General features: G+C 44.7%; 1 protein-coding gene across 6 annotated transcripts in view; it reads left to right on the forward strand.

Annotated features, from left to right (window-relative positions):
• Window positions 1-12,174, forward strand: part of USP53 (ubiquitin specific peptidase 53) — a 68,379-nt gene that overhangs the window by 14,707 nt on the left and 41,498 nt on the right. For all 6 annotated transcript variants that reach the window (XM_027853685.1, XM_027853687.1, XM_027853690.1 and 3 more), the window contains one exon: window positions 1,932-2,613. In XM_027853685.1, coding sequence (XP_027709486.1) covers window positions 2,470-2,613 — 144 coding nt within the window. In that variant the 5' untranslated portion in view covers window positions 1,932-2,469. The remainder of the gene's footprint in view (window positions 1-1,931; window positions 2,614-12,174) is intronic.

The raw sequence follows: 12,174 nt of genomic DNA on the forward strand, positions 1-12,174 counted from the left end.
GTGCAGGTGGAATACTACTGTGGAAGGATGAATAAGAAATGTGAACATCACTCTGGGAGAGTGGGGTAGAACAAGGGATCATGGGAGCTGAAGTTGGTGCCCACTGGGAAACTGTTGTTTGAGGGCACTTCAGGTCCCCAAATATAAAGGTCCACATTGGTAGAGAAGACTAGGACTGAAGCACTCCTTGAGTAAGGAAAAGAAATGAGGAAGGGGCTAGTGGGGACAGCCACCAGGGTTGGATTGGGCAGTAGATCCAAATTACGTGGATTGGAAAGAAGGAACGCTGGAATTGAATGCATGACATTTTTTAAGCCATAATTTTTTATTGACGTCTATTTGATGTTACGTATTTCCCACTGTATTTCTTCTCCATTCCTCCCCCCCACCCCACCCCTACTATCTCTTATAAGAAAGAATTTTTAAAAAGAGAGAAAAAGTTGAGCAGGATAAACCAACATCCCCAAAGTCTGCTGGTGCGTCACACACCTGGTCCTCTGCCTTTGCGGAGAATCAGTGAAAGTCCCTTCTCATATCTCTTCCTTGGGCCAAGGATGGCCATTAGCATTTCTCAGCATTTAGTTTTGATTCCCTGGTTATCTTCTTTACGTTGCTTTTCCGGTTATGCTTACCTCATTTTGCCTCATTTCCTATCAAGCTTTCTTTTGGTGGTTCTCTGTGATGAATTGTTTATTGCCTCTTGCAGCACAGTACCGGCTCATTGTATCTGGGGGCCATAACTTGTTTAGCCGCTCCTCAGTGGAGGGCCATCTACCTCGTTTTTGGTTCTCTGCTACCGTAGGAAAGTGCTGCTAAAAATACTTTGGGTTAGGGTATGGAGACTTTAGTCACCCTCTTGGCATAATTCCAGATTACTTTCCACTGTGATTAGACCAACTCACAGCTCCACCAACCATGCCTTCGTGTGCCCATATTCCCACAGTCCCTCTACCGTTGACCTTTCTATTGTTTGTCGTCTTTGCCCATTTCCTGAGTGCCGTTGGGATTGTTTTGATTTATATGCTTAGTGCAGTGAGTAGTGCCCTGGCCTGGAACATGGTCTAGCTCAGTTTCACGTCTGCTTCATGCTTGCCAGGTCACCCATGGTAAATCGCTTGAGATTTTAGTACTCCAGGTAACCGTTGGTCAGTCGTTTCCAACTCTCCAGGACCCGGTGGCCCATAGCATACCAGTACTGTCCTTAGGGTTTTCTTGGCAAAGATACTGGAGTGGTTTGCCATTTCCTTCTTAGCTTATTTTACATGTGAGGAAACTGAGGCAAACAGAGGTTAAGTGACTTGCGCGGGGTCACACAGCCACTAAGGGTCTGAGGCCAGTGTGATCTCAGGTCTTCCTGACTGCAGGCCTAGTGCTCTATCCACTGAGCCATCTAGCTGCCTGATTCTAGGTAACTACCTAAGACTAAATTGCAGACAAAATGCCAAGTGGCCTTGGTAAAGGGTGTTTCTTTACCAAACCGATGAATAATAGGTCCAGTCTTGATGACTTCCTGAAAAACTCAATTTATGCGCCAGTGTGCAAGGACAGCATAAAATAGATTATGTGAAATATTATTCTGTGTTTGCATTTATGTGGAATAGGAATATTGCTATAGACCTATAGACAGAGACCCTAGTACCTGGAATCTTAACAAATGACCTTCTTATGTACATTGTCTTTTCCAATGAAACTATGATTTGAACCCTGAACGCTTGAAGTAGACAGAGAATAAGATTGTCACTGAAATACTTTTCTGTTTTAAATGGGGTATACTTTCATTTTTACAGAAACATCTAAATATCACTTTTAGCTTTTTTGGAGGGGGGGTTCCTTCTTTCAGTTCTGCAGTTAGGCTTTGCTCTGTAAAATAGAATTTTCTAGTGGTTAATGTTTACTTGTATGTAAATGTTTTTATGCTTCTTGTCTTGCAGATTGACTGCCAACGATGTAAAACATGGCCTCGATGAGGATGATTTCATGTGTGAAAGACAGACTCTTCTTTCCCGAAAGGAAAACATGAGCAAAATCGATGCCCAGAGGCGTGACGTTGAGCCAGGATTCGAGGGGTTGTCATAGCATGCATTTTTGACCTGATTAAGATAGGCAGGTTGTTGTGTTTTACCAAGACCTGTTCCGAGACATGCCTTTTTACTCTCCAGCTGGATCCACTTGGCTTTTGTGGTGAGGCCTTGTCATCTGATTAAGGCCCTGGTTTTTGTTTTTTAATTTATTGGAACCTCTGCATTTCATGGGCGTTGTAAGAAGATTGGTAAACTGCCTTGATGTGAAAGTTACAGCATCAAGAAGGACATTAACTTGGAAACTCCAAAGGAAAAGGATGTTGGGCTAGCTGGCAGATTAGACTCTTGGGAATACCGGTGGACTGCTGAAGGCCTTGCCGATTTCATCTTTGGAGATAGTGTCAAGAAATAGGTCGCTCACCTTGCGCACGTACCAGTTGACCAAAACATGGCCTGGGTCAAGTTCTTACGGAAACCTGGGGGCAACCTGGGAAAAGTTTATCAGCCTGGAAGTATGTTATCGCTAGCCCCTACCAAGGGCTTGTTAAATGAACCAGGACAAAACAGCTGCTTTCTAAACAGTGCTGTACAGGTAAGGCCTTTTTACTAATTCTTTCTGTGGGAGCCGCCGTGTATGTCATTCTTTAAAGTTTATGAAGTGGTTTGTGTGCAGGATGTCCCCAAAGTCTCAATGCAGTTTTAACCTTTAATAGCTAATAGTAAGTTATTAGCTTCTAGACAATTTTTTTTTTTGCTATGGAAATTCTCAAAATTGAGAAATTCCCAAAGGAATTCACAAAGCTATTAATACTAGTGATCTATGAAAGCTTCAGGCTGCACCAAGATTTTTGGGACACCTTGTACATGTATCATTTAAATACTTAACAAGAAAAGTCATGGTCATTGTTTCTTCCCTCCCCACCTTTCTTTTTTTTTTTCTGAGAGCATCCTGCTCATCATTTCTTATAGTACAGTAGTATTTCAGCCATTCCCCAGTTGATAGACATCCCCTCGATTTCTAATTCTTTAATCACAGAAAAAGCTGCTATAAATATTTTTGTACATATAGATCCTTTTCCTTTTTGCTTTTTATCTCTTTTGGGATATAGACCTTGAAGTGTTATTGCTAGGTCAAAGGGTATGCATGGTTTCATAGCCGTTTGGGCATAATTCCAAATTGCTCCACAGAATGGTTGAATCAGTTCACAACTCCTCCAGCAGTGCAGTAATGTCTCATTTTTCCCACATCCCCTCCTACATTTGTCATTTACCTTTTCTGTTTTATTAGACAATCTAATAGGTATGAGGTAGTCATGGTCATTGTTTCTAAGCCTGAGTTATTGATTGGGATGGCCCTTCTGTGCACTTTCTCTTCAATACTTTTGCTCTCTGTACTCGGATTGGTGTCATTACATCTTTTGCAGACACAGTCTGCAACTCTTCCATAACCTGGTAAATGGACTTTTGAGAATTAGCCAAAAAAAATGAGTCATCTGGAATCTGACCTACTGGGCGCCTTTCCAGATTCAGTGCAGTCCCACAGGGCTTTCCAACCTGAAAGGACCTACAGAGAGCTTGTACTCCCTAACATCTGGACATGGAGGGCCACCTCTATGCCGAGGGAGATACGAATTAGTGAATGTGCATTTATTAAGCATTTACTAAGGCCTCAGACACTTAATAGCTGGGTGATCCTGGGCAAGTCACTTCACCTCATTTGCCTCAGTTTCCTCATCTGTCGGATGCACTGGAGAAGGAAATGGCAAACCACTCCAGTATCTTTGCCAAGAAAACCCCAGATGGGGTCATAAAGAATTCAACACGACTGAAAAACAAGGCTCTGGGTATGCAGATCAAAAAGTCAGACCGTTCTAGCTCTCAAGGAGCTCACATTCTGTTGGTCGAACCATCCATACAGAAGGTTTCAGCAGGACCCGGGGTCCTTGGGACAGTGGCCACGCTGATGGTGTGGCCTCTTCTTTCATGTCATTCCCACTGATCTTAGCTGTTTCTGATGTTGAACCGTTGGACAGAACTAAGGTCTGGTGACAAGAACCTTCTTCTCTGGGACTTCAGGAGCTGCAGTCCTTGCAGGAGCAGTGCCAGTGTACATACCCCCAGGGGCAGCTGCTTTCCAGGGTGATGGCTGGGGGGCAGGTCCCGGGCTGTCTCATCAGGATCTGAGGGGAGTTTGTATTTAAAGTGCCGGTTTGCCTTGCTTGGCACCTGCTTCCTCCTGGCTTTTCCTCCGGGTGCCTGCCCAGTGCATGGCAGTTGGTGGGGATGCCTGGCCCCTTGTCTGCCAGAGCCTTCTCCCACATCCTGACTGTGATAGCTGGGAGGACTGGGCTGGAAGCAGGACCAGTGGTGTCTGAGGGCTTTGGGGCTCCTCATTTGCCTGGTGGTGGCAGTTGGCCAGCAGTTGTGACTGGCGGTGATGAGGGAGGTGGCCGCCTGCTCTACCACAGTGATTTCTCGTCTCATTGATGGCAAAGGGGCTGGACTGGAAGTGGATGGGTTAGGGGATACTTCTATTCTCAGGGCCCTGGGCTTTCTTCATCAGGGTCTGAAAGGCAATGATGGTCCTAGTGGGGGGATGTGGGGTGGTTCAGTTATCCCGGCACATGCTGCCTCCCGTCTCCTTGCCTCCGAGTGTCTGGCTGCTTCAGCCTGGTTGAAGGACTCTAGTGGAAGGTCTTAGAGGTGGAGAATTTTATATTCGTTCATTTCTAAATGTATCCAGCAACTCTTCTTTGTTAACAAAGAATAAAAAAGGGAAAGGGGAAAAAAGCAGTTCAGCAAAGCTCACAGAAATTGAGTCTGACGTTACGTGGAGCATCCACGTCAGGCGTCATAGTCACAGCGTCCTGTTGCCTCTTTTCCTTCTTTGTTTTTGCAGGGTAGTCAGTGTTCACATAAAATGTTCTCGTGCTTTGCTGATTCTTCATATTCGTTTTTTCTTAGGGCCCAGTAATGTTCCCTTATGCTCCTAGATGACACTTTGGTGAGCCATTCCCCAAGAGCACATTGATTTTCTTGACTGTCACAAGATGAGCTGTTTGGGGTACCTGTCTATAGGGTGGGAGCTTTCTGCCTTTGATCTCCTTGGGGTAAAAGCCTAGGAAAGTCTGGGTCAAAGGGAGTAGGCAGTTGCTTTTTTAAAAAAGTGTAATCTAACTTATTTTCCAGAATGATTGGACCCATTAATTCACTGTTCCTGAACAGTATGTTTGTGTGCTGGTCTTTGCACATCTCTCTAACATCGACTATTTCCATCTTTTGTTATCTTTGCCAATTTGCTGGGTGGAAGGTGGAACTTGAGATGTTTTTAAAATTTGCTTTTCTTTTATTAGTGGGTTGGAGCATTCTTTCATACATTTGTTCATTTTTTTTTTAAAGGTTTTTAGAGAGGTGTTCATACCCTTTGTTAAATGTTTAGCACAGTGCCTGGTACATCGTAGGTGCTTAATAAATGCTTATTCTCTTCCCTTCCACCTCCTTTTAGGTGATGGACCTTGTTCTTACATATTAGTGTTATTTCCCCATAGGTAGTGAAGGCTTATTGGAGATATTTAAGGCAGTGATGCTTTCCCTTGTCTTAATTGCAGGCTTTTGTCTTGTAATTGTCTCTACCTTTGTAACCCCACTCAGCACCTACTTTCCAGAGAAACTTGATTAACCTGAAAGGTCAGATCTCATCAATTTAAATTATTTTGTTGTTCGGGTCTTCGGCTCAGACTCTTCAAAACCCCATTTGGGGTTTTCTTGGCAAAGATACTGGAATGGTTTGCTATTTCCTTCTCCAACTCATTTGACTGATGAGGAAACTGTGGCAAATGGGGGAAGTGACTTGCCCAGGGTCACACAGCTAGTTGCTGTCTGAGACCAAATTTGAACTCAGGAAGATGAGTCTTCCTAACTCTAGGCCAGGTACTCTATCCATTGTGGGGCCACCTCGCTGCCCTAACCTATTGGCGTTCCCATTGCCTGGGAACCTTTGTCTTGTGACTCAAATTGCCAGATGGTTTAAGGGGATTTCAGAAGGGGAGGTTCAAATGATGCCATCTCAATTCTGGCTGTGTGTCATTGATAGTCAAGCAGAAGAAGACACCTGTGTTGCTTGAGATTGTGCTTGACATCTTGCTGATTGTTATAAAAGAGCCTGTTAGCTCTCACTCAATGTCTCTGGTCCTCCAGAGAGGCCATTGACCCAATTTATTGGTTACTGAACCTTATCTCTCAGTTTACTTTAATTTCAGTCGAGACAGTCTCTCACTTGCCAAATTACTTTGTATGATACGTGTCCACACACACACACACACACACACACACACACACACACGTTGTCTCCCCCAGTGGAAGTGTGCTAAGTGCTGGGGACAGAAATGGAGAGAGAGCCTCTGCTTTCCTGGAGGTCATACTTGGTGGTAAGCTCCTTGAGAGCAGGGCTTCTCCTTTTTGTGCTTGTCTTCCTAGTATGTGGCACACAGTGGGTGCTGCCCTTGCTGCTAGGCTGGTGGTAGGTTGTGGGAGGGGAAGAGCAGGTATGGCTCACCCCCATACTCCCTGACCTCTGTCTGTGCCACATGAATCCAGCAGTGTTGCCCAAAGTGGAGGGATTCTGCTCAAAACTTGAGTGATGGCAGTGTGAATGAGGTAGGCTTCAGAACTATAATGGGCTAGTTTTGTTTGTCAGGATATGGGAAGTATTTCAGCTGGACCCCAACATTGAGGGTTCATTTAGTAGTGAATATAATAAGAAAAACTTCAGAGCACGCCCCCCCTTTTTTGTTTTTGTTTTTACAACTTCCAGCTTTAGTTATGAGTGAACTTTGCAGCAGTGAAACAAATGTGTTTGACTACTGGGAATCAACCCCTAAATAAAAGCCCCCCCTTTCTTATTGCTGCTTTTGGCGATATCTGTGAAAGTGAGGCTGTTCCTGTGCTGTCCCATTGGGAGAATGCAAATACTGAAGAGCCGTATCAGCTTATTCCTTTGCACAGTGAACCAGGGAATATAATGAAGTGGCTTGTCTCTTTGGGAAAACGGTGGGTGGCAGTCAAATGAAAAGAAATCGGAGAATTCCAGGCCTGGCTGTGGGGAAGACTTTCTCTTTTTTGGGGGGGTGGGGGGCTTGGTGGTATTTGGGGCCTCCTCACCCTAGAAAACATGTCTACCTGCAGCCTGCTTGGGTGGAACATCCTTCCACCATGCCAGCTCCTTTTACCATTAGTGAGTTACTCCTTAGAGCCCAGTTTGGGGAAGGACCCAAGCTGGCCTTCATTCCCCTCCTGGCTTACTTCTGACTTAGCGGATTTCAACACTGTGCCTCTGTTTCAGCCTCATTCTCAGCCTCCCTCAGTGCCTAGGGCCTCTCAACGCTGGAGAATCCACACGCCCTGCTGCAGCCTCCCTCCGCCATGGCCAGTCCACCTTTCCCATCAGTGACTGCCTCCTGACCTGAAGTCTTCCTTTCGTTTCAGGGGAAAGGCCCCGGGCTGACTTGTCTGCATTCCCATACCCCTGTTCCCAGCACCTCTCTCACCTCACCCTTTCCCACCTTCATTTAGCTCCTTTTTGCCCTTTAAGGCAGTGTCTTCCTCCGTTAGAATGTAAGCCCCTTAAAGGCAAGGTCTTTTTGCTTGTATTGGTATCTCTAGCACTTACAGTGTCTGGCAGTAGTAAACACTTAATAAATATTGGTTGATTGTCTTACCAGAATAATTGTGTGGGGTGAGACCCTCCATCAGAGCAAAGCTCTAAAATAACATCTAGTTAGAAAAAAGGACAAAAGATGGTACTTATGAGTGTGAGTTTGTCAGCCTGACCTGTCCTAGCTGTCAGTGCTGAATGGTGGAAAATATAGAGACAAAAATATTGGCCTTGATGATTACCATTTACCGTAAAGTGATGAAAAGTAGTTGGGACAAGATAACCCAGAAATGGCTTTCTTCATCAAACATTTGCTGTCTTTGCCAAGCAGAGACAAAGCAGTCAAGGACAATGGTGGTTTGGAATATAAACACATTTGTAAAATACGACAGAGGAGAATGGCAAGAAGTTACCCACGGTGTCACCTCGTAAAAGTATGAAGCAGTCCAGAGACCTTGGCGTGAGAGGAAAGGGAGCCATGGTATCACAAGAAATGGAACCGTTTGTCAGCCTGTCTATAATCGGTTTTTGCAGTCAACGTCTGTGGAACCCATCTATGTCTATCACCCCAGTTCCGAGTGGGTCGTGATGAAATTGCCATGGCTGGAGGTGAGGTCAGGAAGAGCAGCTTCCAGACCCAGGACAGGCATGTGAAGGGAATGTGGGCTGTGGGTGGCCCAGGAGTGAGAGCAGTGAGGGAGGAATTGTTGGGTAAGCCCTGTGAGAGAGAAGGAGCTAAAAGAATAGGAGAAAATCATGAATCACATTGCCAGCCGAATTAGCACTCTCTTTGTATACGTGTATACACACACACTCACCAAAGGTGGTTTCATGGAGTATGACTTATGCAGGCTCTAAAAGGGAGAAGGATTCCATAGTCATGACTTCCACATGCATTTGTTTGCAAGTAATACTGTGTTGATAGCAAGGGCCCTGGAACCTTACAGGGCTTCCTTCATGGCAGCCAAGATTACTTGAAAGATAAACCTAAGCAATCTATATAAGAAAAGCCAATGTGTGGGAAGTACCTTTTGTCCAGGCAGATATGCCATTGAATGCTTAATCCATAGAGAGAATATCTCATTATGCATATCTGGGACAAACCCTATAGAAAGACCTTGAATTTGGTCTAGAATTAAGAAAGAAGAAAAGGCACGTTTGCATTTGGGAATTTTGCTGAGCTTTCAGCCATCCCAGTCTGATCTCTAACAAACTGACCCATATTTTTCAAACAGATATGCCTCGGGCGATACAGTAGGCTCTGAATCCTAGACCATCAGAGCTTCCAAAGAACCAGAGTTTGGGGTGGTGCAAAGGACAGTAGAGAGTATGGACTCAAGTAGGCTGCTGCATATATGCAGTGATGACCTATGCACAAGGCTAATTAGTGTCGGGGATAGTGTTAAAGGTCGGCTCAGCGCCCAGCCTGTGGCCAGTTGGAGGTGATCAGCCTCGGCCCTGGCTCTGCTGGGCCCCAGACAAAGCGGTCGTCATGGGCGCATGCTTGGATCCTGTGTCATTTCTTAGCCAGTTCTGCCAGGGCAGCCCGTTTGAGAGATGAGGAGGCGTCAGGATGTGCTCGGGACATGCTGTTCATTTGACTTTTCTGCGTTTGGGGCTCACCCTCCGATCCTGTTTTCAAGCTAGACTTTGCCTCCTACGGGACTGTGTGTGCACAGGCTGGTAGAGCGGTCCTTTAGCCCCTCGGTAAGTGTATAGTAAATGAGTTTCCCTAAACTGCCCGACTTCCCTCATTTTGATATCTTTGATGCCTTTGATATTTTGGTATCTTCACTTTGGCATTGAGTATCTCTGATAGGACTTCTTAGAATATCAGAGGATTTAGGGCCACAAGAAACCTTAACTATCATCTAGTCCAATACCCTCATTTTACAGAGGAAGAAACTGATGATCTGAGAGAGTGGTTTGCCTGAGATCACGATACAGGGAGCCAGAATTTAAACCCTGATTGCTGGGTTTAAATCATCAGAATCACAGAACTTTATAGCATTAGGAGGCTGTCAATGACCATATAGGTAGAAGTCCTATCTGAAAGGAATTCCCTCCAAAACACATAGAAAGAGATAGGATTGATGAAGAAAAAAGGGGCGGGAAAGTAGAGGAAAACATACTTAGGTGAGAAAGTCCCAGAACCAGCGTGGGGGAGGATATTTCTGTGGTCAGTCAACCTCTGCTTGAAGACTTCGTGGAGAGGGAACCAGTGTGTGTTACTTTGGGCCAGAGCTAATTACTAGGGCATCTAAAACAAATAACCAGTTGTATTGATGGGTTTTGTTTTTATATTACAAACATTCACAGATGACCCCACTCCATGAGGGGTATCTTGAAACAGTATCATAGTTAAGTAAAACTAACAGTATGGTGACCTCATATGAAAGTGTGAGTAACATTCCACACCGTGAGCACCGAAACATTAAAAAAAAAAATGAACAGATCTGTTTTCTCTCCCTCCCTCTTCCCACCTGTGGGGACAAAAGAAAAGGAAAACAAATTTTCATAATAAATACGTACAGTCAGGCAGCGTGCTCTTTGTGTACGTAATGTGTGTGTGAGATTCTCAGCCCTAAATGCACCTACACCTAGTGAGCAGGAGGCGGGTATCCTGTTTGATCATTTGTCCTCTGAGTCATGAGAGGCCTGGGGTGACCAGCCCCACTTCTTAGGGCTTTCACAAATTATCTTTACTGTTCTCTTAGGGTATACTTTGTTCCCCTGGTTCTGCACATTTCATTCTTCCTCAGTTTATAAGTCTTCAAGGTGATTCTTTTTTGTCACACTGATACAGTATAAATTGTTTTTCTGCTTGTACCAATCTTTCTTACGTCACAGTACAAAGTACTCCAGCATCTTCATTTGTCGCACTATTAAACCATTCTCAATTGATGGGCATACCTTTAGTTTCCAGAGTGGTGTTTTTGTTTTTGTTTTTGTTTTTTGCCATTATAAACAAAATTGAATAAGTATTTTTATACATAAAAGATCTTTTCCTGTTTCTTTGATCATTTTGGGGTTTGAGCCCAGGTTAAAGGGCATATCCTGTTGAGTAACTTTTTGGGTACGATTGCAAATTGTTTTCTAGAATGGATGTACCTGTTCATGCATCCACTGATGGTGCATCATTGTATCCGTTTCCTACAGCCTTTCTGATATTTATTGTTTTCCTTCTTTGCATCTTTGTCCATGTGATGTGTGGGAGATGGGATTTCAGCATTGCTTTAATTTGCATTTCTCTAATTATCTGTGATTTGGAGCAGTATTTTCATATGCTATGGTTAGCTTGGGATTCTTCCCCTGGGCACTGCCAATTCAGATTCTTACACCATTTATCAGTGGGGAGTAGCTTTATTCTTCGACATTTGAAGGAGTTCCTCATATGTCATGGACATGACTCTGCACTGAAATCCCCAGGCCTTTTTCACACTTTTGTCTGGTTATGGTTCTCCCGTCTTCTACCTGCACAGTTAATTTTTGGGACCCAAACATATGACTTTTATTCCTAGATTCACCCCTGTGCTCTAGCTTGGCAAGATCTTTTTGAAAGCTGTCTGTCTTAGTGTTAGCTTTCCCTCACTTGGGTCATCTGCAGATTTGATGAGCGTGCGCAGAGATTTCTAGAGACAGCACTGGGCCTGCTCTATTGACTCTGGAGTCATTAACTTTTTGAGGCTGTTTACTCTCTCTTATGTCATCTGCATATTTGATGAGCATGCCCTGTAGTCACTGATAAAATGTTAAACAGCCGAGATTCCTGGTGGCACTCTGAGGGCGGTGCCTGCTAATCACAAACATTAGTCTGCTCATTCAAACAGTTTCAGATCCGTCTTGTTCTATTTTCACCTCGCCCATTCTGAGCTCTAATCTCTCTGTCTTTTGCACAAGAAATAGTAGGCCCTGCTTTAGCAAATGCTTCCCTAAGATTTGGGTGAACTCCACCTGTACCATTTTCTGACCCTGAGTGCTCTGAGTTGAGTCTTGGAGGAAGGCAGCTGAGCCTTGTGAGGGATGGAGATCTGCGGGAGCAGCTACATTCTTGCCTTGGAATGTGTAAGGGTCTGGAGATAGGGGTGGAATGATGGCTTGGGAAATAGCTAATAGGCCCCTTCAATTGGAAGGAAGTCACGTAAAGGAAAGTGGTTTGGGAATTGGAGCCAGAATGTGGTGGGAGCAGGTAAGCCCTGCCTGAGGACTTGACATTTTATCTTGGAGTAACCAATGATCGTTGATACGTTTTATCTTAGGAGTAACAGACAACCATTGCTGACTTTTGGACGGAGGAGTGATATGGTTAGTTAGACCTTTGCCTGTTGGAAGATTCCTTTGGCAGCTGTGTGGAGATGGGCCTCGAATCAGGGAGACCAATGGGGTGGCTATCACACTATGGGGGTGATGAAGGCCTCCCAGCCTAGAGTGACCAGCTATCACAGTGTGTGGGTGATAAAGGCCTCCCAGACTATAATGACAGGCAGTCATGGTGTGGGG

This window comes from Vombatus ursinus, unplaced genomic scaffold (assembly GCF_900497805.2).
Source record: "Vombatus ursinus unplaced genomic scaffold, bare-nosed wombat genome assembly UNPS02010193.1, whole genome shotgun sequence".
Taxonomy (NCBI): Eukaryota; Metazoa; Chordata; class Mammalia; order Diprotodontia; family Vombatidae; genus Vombatus; species Vombatus ursinus.